Below are 21,064 nucleotides of genomic sequence, written 5' to 3' on the forward strand. Positions count from 1 at the left end.
CTTACCTAGCAGGGAACCTGACCTTGGCAGCTAAAATTTAACTCCCTGATACTGTACTGTACGTCCTAGTGAAAAATCCAGCAGTCTGGCCTCGTGCTTTTCCTTTTCCCCGCCTGAACGATAGTGAACCCAAGCCTGTGCTCCCTGAGAGATGGGTCTTGTAAGCTAAATGTTCAGGAAGTTTTCTTGTTAAAATGTGATCCACAGAGAGGATGTTTTCCAGCTTTAGGCTGCGTCACTTTCAGCCCCTTTTTAGTTTTGTGGTGAGCGAGGTAGTCGCCTCTGTCATGGGAGTTACGTTCTAACATCAGCAACCTCGGCAGGGATAGCACACGGTCAGAAGTCTGTTACGTTGACCATAAAATATAGTGTATGGACACACTGCATCTCAGGTTCCAACCAGGCAGCTTTCCTTCATCATTGGAGCAGCTTGACGTTTCTTTGGGAAGAACCAGAGGCAAAAGGTATCCTGTTTTGAAGGGCTATGTACAAAAACCACTTTTTAATTCTAGGATTACACTGTACCAAGATTGTGAGTTGTCAAGTTTGTTACAAATGTATAATGCAAAAAAATCCACTGTCTAAGCCACTGGCTAACTAAGAAAAATGCCGTGCCTTATGAATCAGTTAGCTGGTTGGAAGCTTTGATTTTTTAAGACAAAATCGAGCAAGACTTTGGGGCACAGAAACCAGGGCTAGTGATGTTCACAATTGTGGTTTCCAGAATTTTCTTAGAACAGGGTAGAGTCCGTGGCTTGAGAATATTTTGGGGGGCATGGAGAAATCTTTGGAACTGGCAACAACGAAAGTTGTCATAATTTTGATAAATGTCATTTTTTTGCTTTATCCTCCTCACCCTGCTGAGAAGTGGACAGGATCAGTTTATCTCATTCATACGTGAAGAGCCTGGGCGTGATGGGTTTAATCGCACAGACCAGGGCCAGGAATGAGACACAGCGGTCCTCACTGCAGTTGGGGGCTGGGGCTGGGACGACGCCTGCTTCTCCAGCTCACTTTTCCCAGAGTGCTGCGTTGTAGCCAATGTGCCCTTTGTCCACTGTGTTACCCTGTATTCATAAATTGGATAGATATGTATAGATGAATGGGCTCTTCCTAGGGTATTTATGAGGAATTCTACAAGACCGGATTAACTCTTGCAAGCCATTCAGCAGTACATTGGGATCCTAATTTGCTAAATAGTACCTTTGTGGTCTGGAAGAAATAATTAACTGCCTCAAGTGCCCACTTTCAACCAGTGAATTAATTACCCAGCTATTTCTAGCGCTGTGTTTATTAGGCAGATTCACTGAGCCATCATTTTAGCCTCTATTTAAAATTTTGGCTAAAGGCTCTTTTAGAAGCTTTCTGGAAATTTTCATTCTTATGAAATGGTACAGTTGGAAAGCTTTAACAAAAATGCCATTCAATAAGATATAGAGTGGGGATAGCTTTTCTCATGATCTGTCCTTTCCAATTTCGAGATTAAACTCCTTGGAGGACTGTCATGAAATTATTTCCCTCTATTGTTGATGTGAGGAGTAGCTTTCAGCATCTGAGAGCTTGAAAATAATTTGTTTTTATAAATAAGAAAGCACAACTGATAAAACTCTACCGCCAGTGTGCTAAACATAGTGTCAATTCTTTTTTCTTGAAGTTTGCTTAAAATGTTTTATTATTTTTTAAAAACCACACGTGCCATTTGAAAATCCATCAGGATTAACTTTCTCAGAGGCAGCATGGACTTAGAGCCTCTTTCTTTCACTTCCCCTTTCTTTAGGCTGGCCTAGTGATGAACATAATATGGGACGATTATAAATATGTTATTTCTTCCTAGGTTCCCATCCTTAGTAAAAAAGAAGATGTTTTTGCATATTTAGCGAAGTATTCAGTGCCAATGGTTCGAGCAACATGGCTGATCAAGATGACGTGTGCCTATTATTCTGCCATTTCTGAAGCGAAAATTAAGAAACGTCCGGCCACTGATCCCAATTTGGGTAAGTGAGACAGTCTGATGCATTTTAAGTTATCCTGTAAATCAGTGTTGCGAGCTGAGTACTGAGAAGCTCCGTTGGTGAAGCTAAGTCACGAGTGGTGTAGATGGGGGCTGGTTCTGTTTCCTCAGGCAGATTCCCAGTTCTCTCAGCACGTCCGGTTGCTCTTAGCTGCAAAGTGTGTCCTGAACACTTCACCACCGCTGTGACTGACTTGTGCTTCCAGCCACCCCATTTCTTGGCTGGAGAATGGTCACAGTCTGCTAACCGGTCCCCCTGCCTTTATCTTTGCTCCGGACATTCTAGTCTCTCCGCAGCCGCCATGCTGTCTGCTCAGCCTAAACCATCCCATTTCATGTTCCTGTTTATAACTTTAGGGTAGTTTTTCATCACAATAAGAATAAAGACCCCGATTCTCCCCCGCAGGGCCATCCGTGATCTGGCCCCTCTTGCGCGACGTTTCAGCCACACAGCCTTCCGTCTGTCCCTCCGGCGTGCAGGCTCCTCCCTTTCCCGGGGCCTCTGTCCTCCTCCTCCCCGGTGCTTGGATTGTGGGGCTTCCCTGGTGGCTCAGCGGTAAAGAATCTGCCTGCTTGCAGGAGCCGATGGAGACGCGGGTTCGATCCCTGGGTCGGGAAGATCCCCTGGAGGAGGGCATGGCAGCCCACTCCAGTGTTTTTGCCTGGAGAACCTCAGAGAAAGGAGAGTGGTGGGCTACAGTTCACGGGGTCGGAGGGCCCGATGCGACTGGAGCAGCGCGTCACACACCTGTTCTTCTCCAGGGTCCGCAGCCTCGCTCTCTCCCTGCGGCTTCTGCTCGAGCGTCCTTTCCCCAGGAGGTTTTCCTGGGGCGCCCCGATAAACGGCATCCCCTCTCTCTCCCACCTTCCTCCAGTTCCGTCCTCACGTGTTGCTGTTTGCTCACAGCTGTTTCTCTGTCTGAAACTGTCTTTTAGGACGTTGTGTCTGTCACCCGCTCGCACACGCGCTGTGGTGGGCATTTGTTGAGTGAACTGAAGGGAAGCTGTTTTCAGTCAGAGCTTCCACTCTTTGGCTGACTACAGTGACTCCTTGAGGCAGTGCTAAAACCTGCTTTATAGGAGATGTGATGCTGCATTAGAAATGTGCGCAGAGGATGACACATACAGATCCCACTGAGAGATTAGGTTTACAAAGAATTCTTAATGAAATGGAGATGCGCTTATGGTTTTATAAGACAGACGCCCCACCCCCACCCCGGCTGCAGAGCTCTGAGGAGGAGCAGGAATGGGAAGTTCAGATGGCTTCCGAGGCCAGGGCTCCCAGGTGAGTGAGTTAGGGCGTGAGGCGTTTGGAGAGGCGGAGGGAGCCCTGATGAACCCTAAAAGCATGGAAACTTAGATTCAAAGCAAAGCAAAAAAACCGGCCTGATTTCAGGGAGTTTAGCATTATCTCATGTCTGTCAAAATAACAAGCAAACACGAACTGTACCTAGAAAGCCAAACCAGACTGTTGTCTGTGTGTCCGTGGGTAAATGTCAAGAAAACAGTGGGGGAAATAATTCACCAAGTTACCAACGGTGGTCTCAGAGTGTTGTTTTCACGGTATTCTTTCACTCATTCTGTTTCTAATTTTTTTCATTGGTGAGTTAGTCGCTAAGTCGTGTCTGTTGTGTCTGACTCTTGCGACCCCATGGACTGTAGCCCGCCAGGCTCCTTTGTCCATGGGGTTTTCCAGGCAAGAATACTGGAGTGGGTTGCCCATTCCTTCTCCAGGGGATCTTCTGGACTCAGGAATCGAACCTGGGTCTCCTGCAGGTGGATTCCTGCATTGCAGGTAGATTTCTTTACTGACTGAGCTATGAGAGAAGCCCTAATTTTTTTTTTCATTAGCTTATTATTTTACTGGGGGAAACTGAAGAAACGCCTCCCCCTGCTCTTTAATTACTAAAATAGTACCTTCTCATTACAGCATTTTCAAATGGTGCTGAAGCAGATACAGTACCGTGTTTGTTTCTTTTCTCATTTTCCGTGTTTTCTTGAACTTTTCTTCATTCAGACACAAACACGTATGTGCAGTTCTTCTTCCTCTCTCTCTCTACTTCTCTATCTACCTTTTCTCTCTGTCTCTCTGTCTCTGCGTGTATCTGTTGCATTTGTTAATACTTCTCCCTACAGCTTGGATATCTAGTTGATTACGCGTCACTTCTGTTTTGATGACTAGCATCTAAAACCTGATGTGTATCAAGTGAAAGTCTTAATTTCCTACCATGCCTAAACTTACTCCTTCTGCCGACTTCTCCTCCTCAGTAAATGTTATACATAGTCACCGGGTGGATAGGGTAAAAGACATAGTCCTTCTGGGCTTTTATCTTTCAGAATTCGGCATTCACTCCCTCCTAAATCCTGTTTACTTTTAAACTACAGCCAGAGTCCAACTATGTATTCCTCTTTCCACTGCGTCTGCCCTGGCCCAAAGCACCGCCCCCCTCCCCTGCCCCACGCCTGCCCTGTTTCTTGCAGGCCCTGTAGCTGATCTGGTTTTATTCTTGGTCCTCTAATGACAACTTCCTACTTGTAGCCAGAGTGGTCCTGCTAGGACATAAATCACGGCCCACACCGGTGCTCAGCGTCCTCTCAGACGTGCGCCTCGGTCCGCAGCAGCCTGAGTGCCTGGCGTGGCCTCAGGCACTGACCTGTGGGTACCACGCTCCCTCCCGCCCGCAGTGGTCCCCGGGTCTGCTCCATCCCCTGCTCCCAGCCTCGCTCAGAGGACACTTCTGAGAAGCCTTCTCAGACCTCTGCAGCCAGAATGTCATCTTCCTGTCACTTTGTCTGTTTGTCCTGCTTCGTTTTTCTTCATAGCTTTTATTATATTCCAATTCATTGGTCACCTACTTCTTCTGACTCTGAACTGTACTGTTCCTTCCTGAGGTGTTTTGTCAGATATGTTCTGTGCTCGGTGTCTTAGGGCAGTACCCGGCACACAGAAGATGCTCAGCAATGCTTAAGAAGAATAGATGGATAATTAGGCTGGAGGCGTGTGTGTGTGTGGGGTGGGTGAGGGCTGGATAGTGCGTACATGGTTTCTTTTCTCTAGTTTGCCCCAGTTTGTAATTCTTGAAATTTTCAGCATCACTGGCTATCACGGAGAGAATCCTCTGTCATTCCTTAGATGCTCTTCATATTTTTTGATAACTTGTTCCTGTTCCTGTTTTCCTGATTTTAACTGTCACAATCACAAAAAGGAAAAAAAAAAAACCAAAACCAAAAAAAAAACCCCACAAACAAACAAACAAAAAAAAGGGTTTTGCAGGAATGATTCAGATGAACCGTAAAACAATTTTAGGATAAATTAAAATCTGATAGACTCCCACCTTTTGTGACGAATGTATGGTTAAGAGTTTTTAGGGGTCCCAGATATAAATGGATCACCTGGATGTATGGTTTCTGCTGCCGGATGGAGGAATGCCTGGCTCCAGTGTCTAGCTCAGAACATCAAGGACTTCTTATTGGATTTGTTACCTTTTTACTTATTTATTTATTTGGCTCCACCAGGTCTTCATTGGATGCTTTAGTTGTGACATGTGAACTCTTAGCTATGGCATGTCGTATCTTAGTTCCCTGACCAGAGATTGAACCCTGGCCCCTTGCTTTGGGAGGTTGGAGTCTTAGCCACTGAACCACTAAAGAAGCCCCAGATTCATTACTTTTATTATTAATATCCTTACCAGCGTCACCAGTTGGTTTGGGGTGGGGATTATTTTCTAAACTGCGGCCCCCCCCCTCCCCCAGCTAAACTTCCTTTTGTTTGCACAACCACAACAGATAGTTGACTAGGTTCACCTTTCACCCACTAGCTGTGTTTTCTCATTTTTCATAAACCACATAACACACATGATTCTGTTTTTCAATTCAGTTTATTTACAAAGCATTGCATAGTCTTTTTGACTAGTTATGTGTGCTAAAAAGTGTGAATGTTAAATCTGTGAAAGTCACTTGCCCACTGTCCTTTTCTCATGGTAGAGTATAAAAGTTTTGATCTTAAAAGTAAGCATTTAAGGCTAAGAGTATTTTAAAAATGCATGAATTTTAGGAGTCCACCCCAAACCTCTTAGGTCCAGCATCTCAGAAAGAGCTGTGGGCTGTAGTCGTCCTGGCCCTGCTGTGTGGCTGGGTGACTGAAAGTCAAGTCTTGAGTCTCTTCAGCTGTAGGTACCCCCACCCTGATCCAGTCCACATAGCCTTTCATCGTCACGGTCTTCAGCCTTTCTTGTTTGTGACCTTAACATGTTTGAAGGGGATAGGCAGGTTGTTTTGTCAGACGTCCCTGGTTTGTATTTGTCCGGTTGCTGGTGATCAGATCCATGGTGTGCACGTTTGGTGGGAACGCCTCAGAGGCGTTGCTGTGAGTGTCTCAGCTCCTCCCAGCACATTGTCCCGGGACCGGTGGTGATAACCTTGAGATGGTGTCTCCCAGATTTCTCCCCTGAAAACTTGCTATTTTATCCTTTGAAATCAAGAAGTAATTTAGGTAAACATCCAATTGCTCTTTCTTTATTCTTACCTGTGTTTAAGTAGTGTACTATCTATGCTACACTATAAGAAAGGAGCTCACAGTTTCAAATATCTGATCTCGATTTGCCACCCCTCTGTTGCACCTGGTACGTCTCACTTTATGCTTTGTCTTCAGCACCTCCTTCAGCTTCTATAAGCAAATGATACAGGGTATTTGGAAGCATTTGGTTGTGTAGACATAGCTGCAATGTAGCAACTTTCACACTCTTAGCAAGCTCTACAGCCAAACAAGTATACACACACATATATGTGTTGGGTTGGATTAAATTGCATGCACTTCAGAAGATTAACTTGCAGTAATAGTGTCTGTGTTCTGGCTGCGATGGTGAAAAGAACCGTTCAGCACATTTGGGGCAAGATTGACGGTCAGGTGTCACCCTCTTCTGGCATTGGCTTTATGGTTTCTGTTGTCTTGATGATCGTTCTTAGGATTTGTAAAGTGTTTTCCGTAGAAATGGCCTTTATTCCTTTGTAATAGAAACATATGTTTTATTTTCAGTTCCTACATTCAGCGCTGGAACAGAGCTATAAAGCACTGCTGTTTGATTTTATTGAAGAGAGTTTTTCCTAAAGTTAAGTGGGCTAACAGCAACAAGGGAGCAGACCTGTTGTGTGAATTCTTTAAATGTGGCAATGCAGAAATCTTCACTGTCATTATGCAGAGTTACAGATCTCAGATGTAGATGAAGTGAGTTTCTGCCCTGGGGAGACTTGCAGAGGGCAAAGAGGTATCCAGTGTAGTGTGTACCCAAAAGTGACGGGGGGTGAGAGGGGCCTTGGGTTTCTGGGTGAGGTTTCATGTGTAATTTCAAGGGGCTCAAAGGTTGTATCATGGACGTGAGGCCCTTTTTTTGGGAAACAGATTAGAAGATTAAAATGCTTCGTGGTTAAAACTGCATTTAGGACAAATCCTAACATCAGAGTGGACATGAGTGCTAAGTCACTTCATGTCCAACTCTTTGGGACCCTATGGACTGTAGCCCACCAGGCATTGCTGTCCATGGGATTCTCCAGGCAAGAATATTGGAGTGGGTTGCTATACCCTCCTCCAGGGGATCTTCCCAGTTCAGGGCTTGAACTTTAATCTCTTACGTCACCTGCATTGACAGGCGGATTCTTTACACCAGCACCACGTGGGACCGGGATTTTAAAATAGAAGTGATTTAGGTAAGCTTGGGAGAAGAAACTAGTTCTCCTTCTTTACAAGACCTGAAAAAATAAGAGATTACAGGTGGACACGATGTTTAGTAAATGCTGTCCAGTAGATATTAGTGTTAACAGACTTGAGGGAAAGCACTAGGCGTGACACATATTTGATTTTAGAGATGTTTTAGAATTGAATGGAGTTTTGTGTTTAAAACAAATATCAGTTCAGTTCAGTCGCTCAGTCATGTCTGACTCTTTGCGACCCCATGAATCGCAGCACGCCAGGCCTCCCTGTCCATCACCAGCTCCTGGAGTTTATTCAAACTCATGTCCATGGAGTTGGTGATGTCATCCAGCCATCTCATCCTCTGTCGTCGCCTTCTCCTCCTGCCCCCAATCAAGTATACCTGTCTTCAGTATTTTAAGTTCACCAGAGAAAAGCATTTAAAATGGTATAGCGAATACATAAAAATAAAAAAGTGAAACTTTACACAGTTACGTAATTCAAATCTTTGAACAGATTGGGAAATATGACTTTACAGTAAGTAACACAAACCTTGTCTGTTTATATGTTCTCCTCTGCTATAAGGAGGGGTCTTACTGTTGCTGAGCTACTGAGTTATGAATTCATCATATAAATCTAGTATTTACCATCATTATTGCTGTTAACTGTTAACAGCATCTCCCCCCCACCCCCCCCCACTTTAAACTTTTCATTTTGTATTGGGGTATAGCCAGCTCACAGTGTTGTGGTAGTTTTAGGGGAACAAGAGAGGGACTCGGCCGTACACACACATGCGTCTGTTCTCCCCTAAACCGCCCCTCCCATCCGGGCTGCCACAGACAGTGAGCCGAGTTCCCTGTGCTACACGTAGAGTAGGTCCTTGTTGGTTATCCATTTTAAGCACACCAGCGTGTGCATGTCCATCCCAACTCCCCAGCTGTTCCTTCTCCCACCCTTCCCCCTGGTACCAAAAGCTCGCTCTAAGTCTGTTTCTGAAACAGCATCTCTGGAACGATTGTGGAACCGCTCTCAACCCTGTGTTAAGCAGGACTGTGGTGTTCCCAACGTGTGCTGGGAAAGTGAGCTTTCCAGCCTTGGGATTGCTCCCACTGTTGCCGTCAGGCCCCGGGACGGTGTTCCCTGTCGTGTGAGAGCAGTCGGTCCCCCGTGGGGCAGCTCGGGTGGCGGTGATGCGGTCTTCCCCATCTCTTCGCAGACATTGCTCCGGCTGTGTGTTTCCTCTGTCCCAGCTCTCGCTTAGTATTCCGGAGCCCTGTGAGAGAGGTGCTTCACCCCCAGCTCACACATGTGCACCCCGATGTGTTGGCTGCATGGAGCCCCTCAGCACACGTGTCCTGGCTCTGCCCTGAGGCTTTTGCTGGGCGCTGTGCCTGGCCAGTGGGGACGGGGGGGAGAGCGTGGTCCCTGCCCCCTCGGTGTTCACAGCAGGGGGAGTGGACACATAGCCAAAGAGTCCAGACGGTGGAGGAAGGCAAGGAGACAGTGACGCGAATGAAATGCAGACGGAGTCCCAGAGGACTTGGGAAGCCCAGGGAGGCCACAGGGAAAGTGACATTTGAGTGCAGTTTTGGAAGAAGCAGGATTTTCCGGGCTGGGGGTGGCGGGGCGGCAGGCTTGGGGGCTGTTGAGCAGAGAAGGGCATTTCTGGCTGAAGAATGAGATAAGCAGAGGAGGAGGTCTGACGCGGAACCGCCAGGGTTTACGTTCACCCGGCGCGTGGGTTACCCGTGGGGCTGGGACGAAAGGCTGGCGTGCGTGTTTGCTGGAGCAGGGTGGTGGGGACCCGCGGAAGGACCGTTCATCACTGTTACTGTTATAACCCTCCCTCCTTGCTTCTTGTCTGTACGTGGGCATAACTGATAGCATCTTCTGGATGAAATGAGTCAGTACTTCTATGGCGTTCAGAACAGTGTCCACCACGTAGTGAGTGGCCGGTGAATATAGAGTGTAACTAGTCTGCACTAGGACCCCAGTTATTACTAGCCAGTCTCTATTAATTATTTTATATATTGTCCTGGGAATGTTTCAGACATGATTTATAATCATCGTAACATGCTTGCAATGTAGGTTTCATTATTTCGTTCTGTGTATGAGGGAGCCGAGCCTCAGAAGTTAAGTAACGTGCTGGCACAGACGGAGTGGACCTTCTGGAAAGTGTTTGCTCTTTCCTCCCCGCTGGGGCCTAAGGGTTGCTGGGCGCAGGAGGGATTGTGTGGATGTTGTAGGTCTGGGCCCCAGGGGCCAAGAAGTGTTGCTAAGGAGAAAGGTAGGCAGACCCCAGGCTGCAGGGCTCCGTGGCTGTGGTCAGCATCAGAGCGGCCGGGACGCTGTTGTTCCCGTGAACGCCACTGGGAGCAGGCAGGGCGGAGCAAAGCCCAGGCTGCTCAAGCAGTGACAGAGAGATGAAGTTGCTTGCAAGATGGGCAGCTCTAATTCTGGCTGGGAAATGTTGGGCCTTCGATACGGTGAAAAGTGACAAGACATATCTTGGACATGAGGCCCTTTTCTGGGGGAAACAGAAGAAGATTAAAATTTTTCGTGGTTAAACTGCCCATGGACTGCTCTGTTTACCCCCAGTCATTTCCTCTCTCCCCCTGAGGTTTTGTTGGGTTGGGTGTTTGTGTTGGATGAGAGACTTCTCTCGGTTGACTGTACTCTAGGAACCACTGTCCTTATCATCCCCCCAAAGCAGAGAAGAAACAGCTCCCCGTCTTGCTCAGTGGGTAATTAATTTGTGACATACTCACTGAACCATTTGGACTGCAAAAATAAGCCCTGCTAAACACATAATTGACAGTCTGGTTTCTTATCTAAGCCAACCAGCTTACTTTCAGTTCGGGTCCTTGAAGATGGTGCATACTTTTTCTGATTCCAGGGACAAGCTTTGAGTTTCAAGTCAAGACTGCTTCCACATTTTCTTGTGTGGCTTGTCTTTTATTTGTAAGGAGGTATCCACCTTGTTTACTATGAAAATAACCCTAAAGCCTGTACAGATGTGCCTGTATAAGCATAATTTAAACTCATACTTTACCTAGGCATGAAAGATACGTTTTAATTGGTGACGTAACTCTGGCTGTCTGTTGAAAGTCACTCTCCAATAGGAGGAACAGGACCTATGGGTGCAACTTTGGCACCTGCATCCTTCCCATTCCTCAGTAATTTTTCACCTGAAAGTTTAGCATCCATTGATGAATCAAGTTCAAAACCATCATTTCATTGGCAATGGCTAGATACTGACATTCTTCTGTAAGAATGGGCTATCCCTCATCACCTGTGATAAATCATAATTCTTTTCTGAAAAGGCAGAGTAAACACTAAATTCTTTTCCTATGATTATCACTTCTCAGAGTAAGAATTGTTGCAATTGCGTGTTTAGCTTTTCAATAAATGAGTTTCTCTAATTTTTTTTCTGATTTTAAAATATTTATATTTGGTCATTTTTATGGGGTTACTGATACTTATTCATTCAGCATTTTACAGCCAGTTATACTTGTTCATTTTATTGTTTAGTCCAGAGGTGACCAGTGGAAGATGCTTCAGGCTCTTCTGTAAATCCTTTGACATGATACCGTTTGACTTAGAGCACCTCCTTTGTGGGCACAGAAAGTCTTCCAGGCTCATCTTATACTTTTTTCTGCCTCAGGCCTGCAGTCAGCCATTTCTGTGTGGAACTCTGCTTCCTTCTAGTGGGGAATGGTGTTTAGAGAGCCAGATCTGAATGCTGAAGAGATCATTGCCATGAGGTGTGCAGTGGCATCTAAGCCGTGTCAGTGGATGGATGGATACATACATGTCTGTGTGTGTGTGTGTGCACAAATGTGTTGTGCATGCATATGCGAGTTTTTATTTCTATTTCCAGTTTATCTCTAATGTTTCCCTTTAACATTAGAGATTATTATTGATTTCACATTGATCTCGTATCTGTTACATGGACAGTGAAATGATTTTCAGTAACAAGGACCTGGTTACTTATTTGGTTCCCCTGCTGCAAACATACACTGGCTTCAGAATTGAAATCTATTTGATGGGAGAAAGGCAACATGTGAGTACATAACCTCTTGGTGGGAGGTGGAAGAGAGCTTCCTACCCCACCATCTTCTATAGGAGGAGGCCAGCAGATAATGCTTAAAATCAGGGAGTACAGCAGCAAGTCCGTCATTTAGAGATAAAGCGGTAAACGAAGAAGCACAGTGAATGAAAGAGCTGAACATAACTGCTTTTGGAGAATGGAAAATGGGGGAGTTTATGGACTCTAGGCTGCTGTTTTTCACAACATCATATGCAGCTATTGGACTTTAAGACATGTGCAGGTGTAACTTTGAAATGTTAATGAATAAAAAGTCAGCCAAGCCTAATGTCAGTCTCAAATTATTGCTCTCTGGTTTTGCACTGTTAATGCCTTTTCTGGAAGATATCTTGCTGTAAAAAAAAGTGTTTTGTGCAAAAGATTTGAAGGAAGCTCAGGTAATGTAGTACAGTTTTAGTTCTTCTTAAATGATATTTCAGGAGCTTACTCTTGATTCTGCCAGCTACTTTCTGCTTAAGATTGAAACAAAAATGGGAAGAATTTTGTATTCTTCCAGGTGTGTAGCTGTTCAGTTAATTGGCTATGTAAGGCTTACAGAGACTTAAAAGTTGTGGTAAAAAACACATCAGATTTGTCATCTTAACCGTTTTCTGTGTATAGCACAGTCGTCTTTAACTGTCTGAACGTTGTTGGGCAGCTGGTCTCCAGAACTTTTTATCTTGCAAAATTGAAGCTCTATACTCGTTAAATAAACTCCTCCTTCCCCTCTCTCCCCTCCCCTAACCTCTGTCAAACGCCATTATACTTTCCTGATTTATATCTTCAAAAGTGTATAACCTTTAAAAGTTTTCATCAAGTTTAATATGCTGCAGTGTAACTCTGCATTCCACATTGCCACCCTGTGGAAACATATTTCAGCTTTTTCTAAAGTAAAAATTTTACAGCCTGTTCCATGCTGGAATGCTGGTATGTGGGGGTTATTGTTGGGTGTGTGTGTATTTATGATCAGTTAAATTTTTGATAAAGTCAGAGGTAATGTCTGCTCATGATTGCTTCTGAATTTCTCAGGAAAATGTTTTCAGAGAGCTTGTTATGTTTCACTTGAGTAAAGAGTGATCTATTATTTTTTTTTTAAGGTATATTAAGATTCTCTGCATTGGAATAGATGCTGTGAAGAATTTTAACCAAAAGGAGGCTGTGCTATTTGCCTTCAAGGGGGCTGCCTTAAAGGATTTTTGTGGAAACAAGATGCATACCGAAAACACACAGCCATAGTCAGAACATAATTACCTGTAATCCTATAAGAAGTGATGGGAGACTGGAGAAATTAGGGGAGGTTTTCTGAGAGAATTAAGTATGAGCTGGGCCCTAAAGAAATCTAGCCTTTAAATAAAAATTGGGAAATTTTTGTTTTGCTTTTGCATTTTAAAAAAGTATTTCTTGATCCTAAATTATCTAATTGTCTTCCTCTCTGGCAAACTGAGAGCAAACGAGTTACGTTTATCGTTCTGTTACATGCACTATATTTGCCTTGGTCTTTACCACTGCCACTTCTGGTCTTGGTTTGGGTGAATCACTTGGTCTTTTATTTCCTGTTCAGAACCCATTGCCACTCAACACTTTCTCTGTTTTATAGTCACTTTTAATACTGACTCCTGGTCAAATTAATCATCTATAATAAAATACTGAGCAGCATCCCAGTTTAATGAAAATTTAGCTCTTTGCTCTTTATGAATTATTAGTACATACATGTGAGTCTGCCTGCAAGGAGTTTTTGTAGTTTGCAGCCTGGTTTTATATATCGTCCTTTGGGCATGTCCTCACAGAATCCCTCTGAGGTAGCTGGGTGTCTCCATTTATTAAGTGGGTTGAGAAAAATCTGTGAAAAGTGGGAGAACAGAAAGTTGGCTCCTGGACTTTCATTTCATTTCATTTCTGGGTCTCTGTCCTCTGCAGTTTCCAAGCGGCTCGTATCAGAGGGGTGACTAAGTCGGAGGCAGGGGAGTGATGTTGGCGAGAGGTGTGAAAGGTGTTTCAAGAAGCTCAATATTCAGTGAGGTTTTCACTGGTTGTGCATGTTGTAGATCTGTTGCTTAAAGCATAAGCAGGATTTTGAGGAAAGACAGCTGCTTGCATGACTGACAACTTTGTTTTGAAAGTAGATCACAGATATTCATGCTAGAAGACCACAGTAAAATACTCAGAAGAACGTAGTGAAGTCTCACTTCCCTGTCTCCTCCTGTGGTCTCCCAGACCCCTCAACATGTACCTCAGAAGGAACTGCTACTACGTTTATTTTGTATCTTCTGAAATGTGTTTTTATGTGTATCTTTAGTGCATGTTTTTATGCTCATTTCAGAAAATTTGTGCTTGTTTCATGCTGTGTCCAGAGAACCTTGTTCTTGTAAGGGGCTCTACGCTACTAACTTTGTAATGACTTAGAAAAGCTGGATCTTTCCTTTCTGTAATTTGTACTGGAATGTTAATTCCTTGATGAATAGAAAGCTTTTTTTTTTTTTTTAAATTAAAAAAGATATACTCTTGAGTTTCAGAGTCATTTTCAGACAAAGTGTGTATAATCTTCCAAGTGAAATCTGCAATAAAATGGCTCTTAGGCCTGTTTCAGTTCACCATGATTTTGGAGTTGAGGGATATATATTGGGTTGGCCAAAAAGTTCATGTAGTTTTCTCTGTACAGTGTTACAGGCTGGCTCCAGTGAACTTTCTAGCCAACCCAATAGACTATATTTGTAGGGTAGAAAACACATTAAGGGTCCGTAAATGGTCAGTTGGAACGTCTTTGTGAGAGTAACGTTGTTGTTGTTCAGTAGCTAAGTCTTATCTGACCCTTTGTGACACCATGGACTGAAGCCTGCCAGGCTCCTCTTGTCCATGGGATTCTCCAGGCAAGAATACTGGAATGGGTTGCTATTCCCCTCTCCAGGGGATCTTCCTGACCCAGGGTTTGAACCTGAGTCTCCTGTGTGGCAGACGGATTCTTTACCACCAAGCCAGCTGGGAAGCCCTGAGAGTGACACAGATGGAAATAAATGTGTCATACGCCAGTCTTGGGTCTCCAGAAAAAGACAACCCAAAGAAACAGGTGATGCTGGAGGAGATGACTAAGGGGATGGGTCTGCACAGTCTGTGTAATCATTTTATATTTTAAAGCCTTTGCTGCATGGCATGGTTATCTGGCGATATGATCCCTGTAGTATTTGTACTCATGTTCCTCTGAAAGATACTTGTTCAGGATTACGAACTTGACAGCAACTGCGTTCAGGACGTTAAGTAGTCAACACAGTGCTGCTCTTTCCGTAGGAACTTTGACTCAGAGCACAACGGATCATGGAATTAAATTTCAACACAAATGCAAAGAGGAAAGAAAAAAGAGAGGCAAGTGTAGTTTGTTTTTGCTCTGCGAATGATGGGGGTTTTCTGCTGCCTCCTCCACGGCAGAAGCTGGGGGAAGGGTGAGGGTGACTGAGTGGCTGACGTCAGCAGCTCTGGGGTGTCCCGTGGGGCCGCAGGGGACCTCCGACCAGCACTGCTCCTGTGTCTCCTCCTCACGTGTCCTCAGGAGGGGCCCCCTTTTACTCAGGAGCGCCCGGAGGTGGGCTCCTCTGTCTCCTCCTCCGGCCGCTTCTTGCCGAGGCTCTCCTCTCCTGGGGCCATGAAACCCTCGGCCTGGTCTCCTGACGGGGAAGGCGGTGGGAGCGTGTCCTGAGCGGTTAATGAAACGCCTAGTTTGATATTTGGAGAAGGATCTTCCCTTTTATTCCGTGAGAGGGATATCGATCTCAGTGAGGCCAAGGCCGTCACTCACTCGGGTATAATCAGAAGTCAGGAGAAACTTGAGGGACTTACCCTCTGATAGCTGCTGCTGCTGCGGCGTGTCAGTCTGTCCGACTCTGCGACCCCAGAGACGGCAGCCCACCAGGCTCCCCCGTCCCTGGGATTCTCCAGGCAAGAACACTGGAGTGGGCCGCCATTTCCTTCCCCACTGATAACTGTAACGTTAACTCCAACAACCACCTTGGGCCCCCCCGCCCCCCAGCAGGGGTTGGGCCCTTGGGGGCAGGAGTTTCTTATGCACCCCTCCGTCAGGAGGAATCCTGCAGGCTGTGGTGAGGTGAGAAGCTGGTGGTGAGGCTGATGGACAGGGGATAAGAGATTCTCATTCCAGGGGCTAGAATCGGATTCCGTAGTTGCCAGGAGTCTCGGCTTTGTTGCATTGACGGGATTGAGCGATAACAAGGACCCTAAGAGTAACAGTTAGCACTTGTCTGCATTGGCCTGAGAACAGGAATCAGAGACCTGATGACAAGAAGGGAAAACTGAACAAGTGCCGAGTGCCGTCCCCAGGTATCCGCACCTCGAAGGCAGACGGACAGGCAGTTTCCTGGCCGCCTTGGGACTCAGGTCCCTCTTGCTCCCTCCTCACCAGCCCTCCTTTCTCCTCTCCCTGCCTGCGACCTCGCCACCCGTTCCCTTGGTTGGCCGCTGGCTTCCTTTTTACGCTGAGCTCCTCCGGCATTAACTGTCAGCCTCACAGTGGTGCGGTTACTTCTCCATCGCTGTGTCAGGGCCCTTATCCTTTGGGGGTGTCAGCCCTCCCTCCTCACAGCGGCTCGTCAGGCCTTCGCCTCTCTTCAGGCTCCCTCCCCTGCCTGCACCCGTCTCTTGAACTTCAGAGAGGGGCAGACTCCCCCGGTTGCTCAGCCGCCTGCTTGCTTCCACGTGGAACCCATCGGACCCCCGTACAGACCTACCCGCAGCAGCCGGTCCTCACCTGCCTGCCTGTCTTGGCCAGAGAGTTCCTGCTTCCGGCCAAGTTTATTTCCTTTGCATCTCGGGGCTCCTGGCTGCCTGGTCCCGTAAGGTATCTAAGTTTGCTTCCTTTCGAACAACGTGTCATAGTTGTAAGCATCTTCTATCCCACTTTATTCTCAAAATAGCCGTACAGGCGAAGTCCACTTACCAGCCCTGTTTTGTAGGCACGTGACTGAGGCATGGGTGAGTGACTTGCCCAGGGCTCCGAACCTGCCAAGTGACTGGAGCCTGGACAAGTCAGGCCACCCGACCGCTGAACCCGTGCTCTTCACCACCAAGCGGGTTAACCTACGCTGAGGGCTCAGGATGGGGCTGGGTCACTGCACAACCGTGTTTTGACTCTGCAGGGTAAACCTTCTTAAACCCGTCCCTGCTGGGTTCTTCTGTTGTCATAATCTCATTGTCTAAGGCACTGAACCCGCATATGATAAAGGTCCCTCATCCATGTCTTCACCCTGACCCTTCTGACCTGTTACCCACTTGCCGCTGGACATCTTTTCCCATGAATATCTTGACATTGCAAATTCAGGTATTCAAAACTGAACGTAGAACCGGGAAACCTGAATAAGATGGGTGGATTGTGTCCATGTCGATATCCTGGTTATGATCTTGTCCTTTAGTTTTGCCGGATATTAACATTTTGGAAAAGTCAGAACTTCTAAGTGGCACAGTGGTAAAGAACCCGCCTGCCAGTGCAGGTGAGTCAAGAGATGTGGGTTCAGTCCCTGGGTTGGGAAGATGCCCTGGAGTAGGAAATGGCTACCCACTCCAGTATTCTTGCCTGGAGAATTCCATGGACAGAGGAGCCTGGTGGGTTATAGTCCACGGGATCACAAAGAGCAGGACATGTCTGAGCGTGAACACACACACACACACACACAGGTATAAAGGTACATGGGATCTCTATTATTTCTTAACAACTGCTTCTGACTCTGATTATCTCAAAGTTTAATTAGAACAAGATAATGAAAGCAAACATATTCAGTTTAGCTCCCTCACCCTCCTCCCGTCTTGCCGTCTGTTCCACATCTCGTTCTATGGCACCATGATCTGCTCAGCTACCCCACTGGCGAATCTTGCAGCTACCTGCCTCTTTTCTTCTCTACTCATGGGCTCAATCATGTCTGACCCTTTGTGACCCCATGGACTGTAGCCCACATGGCTTGTCTGTCTGTGGGATTTCCCAGGCAAGAATACTGGAGTAGGTTGCCTCTTCCTTCTCCAGGGGATAAACACCACCCAGGGATCAAGCTTGTGTCTCCTGCCTGGGCAGGCGGCGGCTTTACCACCATGCAGGAGACGCAGGTTTCTTCTCCATTATCAGGTGAGTACCGTACCGCCCTCCTCTTTTGTTCCCTGTCCGCTGGCTCTGCAGTCTCCTTTTTATTTTGTCTCCCCTACGACTTCGGAGAATCTTAATTTACGTATCTGATCTCCTCATTCCTTTGCTTAAAATTCTTCAGTGTCTTTGAGTCACTTGTGGCAAAAGATCAGACTGTGTAGCTTGTCCCTGCCTGGGGACAGGCAGGTTATAACTGCAGGTTTCTGGGCCCCAGTCGAACCTTAAAGGGTAAAAAACCTCTGTCGAGGCTGAATCTGTATGTTTAACGAACCAGCGCCCTCTGGTGATCGTTTTGTGCACTAGCATTTGAGGACCCCCATGGGCCACCTGCTTCACCTCAGAGGTGCCCCTTTCTCCGTCTGCCTGCGTCCTCTGCCAGGGTCCCCCTGCAGGACCTGCGAAATCACACACTGCTGCTTCTGCCTGTGGAACTGCTTCGTAACTTTCCTCAGAAGTTCAGTTGCTCAGTCGTGTCCGACTCTCTGCGCCCCACGGACTGCAGCATGCCAGTCTTCCCTGTGCTTCACTGTCTCCTGGAGTTTGCTCCAACTTGTGATGTCCACTGAGTTGGTGTTATCCAGTCATCTCATCCTCTGTTGTCCCCTTCTCCTCCTGTCCTCAATCTTTTCCCGAATCAGGGTCTTTTCCAGTTGGTTGGCTCTTTGTGTCAGGTGGCCAGAGTATTAGAGCTTCAGCTTCAGCATCAATCCTTCCAATGAATTTTCAGGATTGATTTCCTTTAGGATTGACTGATCCTCTGCCCATGGAATTTTCCAGGCTAGAATGCTAGAGTAGGGTGCCATTTCCTACTCCAGGGGATCGTCCTGATCCAGGGATCAAACTCAACATCTCTTGCATCTCCTGAATTGGCAGGCAGAGTCGTTAGGTAAAGAATGCAATGCAGGAGACCCAGGTTGGGAAGATCCCCTGGAGAAGGGAATGGCAACCACTCCAGTGTTCTGGCCTGGAAAATTCCATGGACAGAGGAGCCTGGCGGGCTGCAGTCCACGGGCTTCCAAAGAGTCGGGCATGACTGAGTAGCTAACACTTTAGAGCACCACCTGGGAAGCCCCACGTTCCCTTAGGACTGGGCTGAAACATCCCTGTGTTTGCTTCCCGTTGTCCCACGGCACGTCAGTCCACTTAGCTCATTGCTGTCTGTGTCTGGGACCTTGTGTTTCTACCTCAAGGATGAATCACCTGAGGTAGGGACTGCTTTCCTCTCAGCTTTATACCTCCAGACCCCAGGGGAGCTTCTGGCCCTTAGAAGACATCTAATGTTTGCTGCCACGTGCCCATGCGTTTGTTTGTTTGTTTGCTTGTTTTGCCACATGGTGTGGCATATGGGATCTTAGTTCCCTGGTTAGGGATGGAACTCCCTAACTGCCGCCTGCAGTGAAAGCACAGAGTCTTAACCACTGGACCACCTGTGAAATCCCCCGTGATTTTTATTTTATTTTGAGCTGTCACCTTCATCACCAAGTAACAGTACTTAGCGTCATTGCCAGTAAATAAACCCAGTAAATAAAGCCCGTTAAAAATAACACGGTAAAATTACTCATCCAGACAAAAACAGATATTCGCTATTTGCCACTGAGCACCAGTGTCCTACAGGTAGTTCTGAGCGAAAGGAAAAGCTTTTGAAGCATAAGAAAAAGTTTCAGGGACTTCCCTGGCGGTCCAGTGGCTAAGACTGGGGGCTGTCTCTGCCAGGGCCCCAGGCTCCATCCCTGGTTGAGGAACCGAGGTCCCACAAGCCTCACAGTTCGACTAACGACAGCAAGAACACAAAAACCAAGAAAAAAACTTGGTGACCAAAAAAAAGTTCCGGTAACTTACTGCACCAGAGCATGTCATCTGCCACCCCCCGCGGCCACCCCATTCCCCTGCTTCTCCGTTCACTAGCGGACCGTTCAGCAGAACCAGCATTCCAGCCAGTGGGCTGACTCTCCTTTGCTCACACGTCAGCCTGAGGCAGCGGTTTTCACTGAGGCTATTCTTTATCCAGGCTGCTGATCAGCACGCTGATTTCCCCTTTCGTTCCCCAAGTAAGCAGTGGCTGAATGGGGGATTTTGGGTTTTCTGTGAGTCATTTTATAGAATTCAACTGATTAACTTTTTAAAGCCTTTTGTTGTGGGCATTTCGAACGTAGAAAAATATAGGAGGATGTAATAAAGTCCCTGCTAACCGTCGCCCAGGTATACCCCTTCACTCTACTGTTGTTCAGCCGCTCAGCCGTGTCTGACTCTTTGTGACCCCATGGACTGCAGCACGCCAGGCTTCCCTGTCCTTCACCATCCCCTGGAGCTTGTGCAGACTTAGGTCCATTGAGTCAGTGGTGCCGTCCGACCATCTTGGCCTGTCATCCCCTTCTCCTCCTGCCTTCAGTGTTTCTCAGCATCAGGGTGTTTTCAAATGAGTCAGCTCTTTGCATCAGGTGGCTAACGTACTGCAGCTTCAGCATGAGTCCTTCCAATGAACACCCAGGACTGATCTCCTTTAGGATGGACTGGTTGGATCTCCTTGCAGTCCAAGGGACTCTCAAGAGTCTTCTCCAACACCACAGTTCAAAAGCATCAGTTCTTTGGTGCTCAGCCTTCTTTAGGGTCCAACTCTCACTACCATACATGACTACTGGAAAAGCCATAACTTTGCCTAGACGGACCTTTGTTTGCAAAGTAATGTCTCTGCTTTTTAATACTCTGTCTAGGTTTGTTATAGCTTTTCTTCCAAGGAGCAAGCGTCCTAATTTTATGACTGCAAGAACCATCTGCAGTAATTTTTCAGCCCAAGAGAATAAAGGCTGTCACTGTTTCCATTGTTTCCACATCTATTTGTCATGAAATGATGAGACTAGATGCCATGATCTTCCTTTCTTGCATGTTGAGTTTTAAGCCAACTTTTTCACTCTAGCACTTTTCATCAAGAGGCTCTTTAGTTCCTCTTTGCTTTCTGCCTTAAGGGTGGTGTCATCTGCATATCTGAGGTTATTGATATTTCTCCTGGCAATCTTGCTTCCAGCGTGTGATTCATGCAGCCAGGCGTTTCTCATGATGTACTCTGCATAATGCTGATGATGCGTAACTCTGATAATGCTGTGAAAGTGCTGCACTCAATATGCCAGCAAATTTGGAAAACTCGGC

At 46.5% G+C, this 21,064-nt stretch overlaps 1 protein-coding gene across 5 annotated transcripts in view; it reads left to right on the top strand.

Moving 5' to 3' along the window:
* MED12L (mediator complex subunit 12L) overlaps window positions 1–21,064 on the top strand; it is a 347,579-nt gene that overhangs the window by 42,210 nt on the left and 284,305 nt on the right. For all 5 annotated transcript variants that reach the window (XM_043874754.1, XM_043874756.1, XM_043874753.1 and 2 more), the window contains one exon: window positions 1,835–1,994. In XM_043874754.1, coding sequence (XP_043730689.1) covers window positions 1,835–1,994 — 160 coding nt within the window. The remainder of the gene's footprint in view (window positions 1–1,834; window positions 1,995–21,064) is intronic.

Source organism: Cervus elaphus, chromosome 19 (genome assembly GCF_910594005.1).
Source record: "Cervus elaphus chromosome 19, mCerEla1.1, whole genome shotgun sequence".
NCBI lineage: Eukaryota > Metazoa > Chordata > Mammalia > Artiodactyla > Cervidae > Cervus > Cervus elaphus.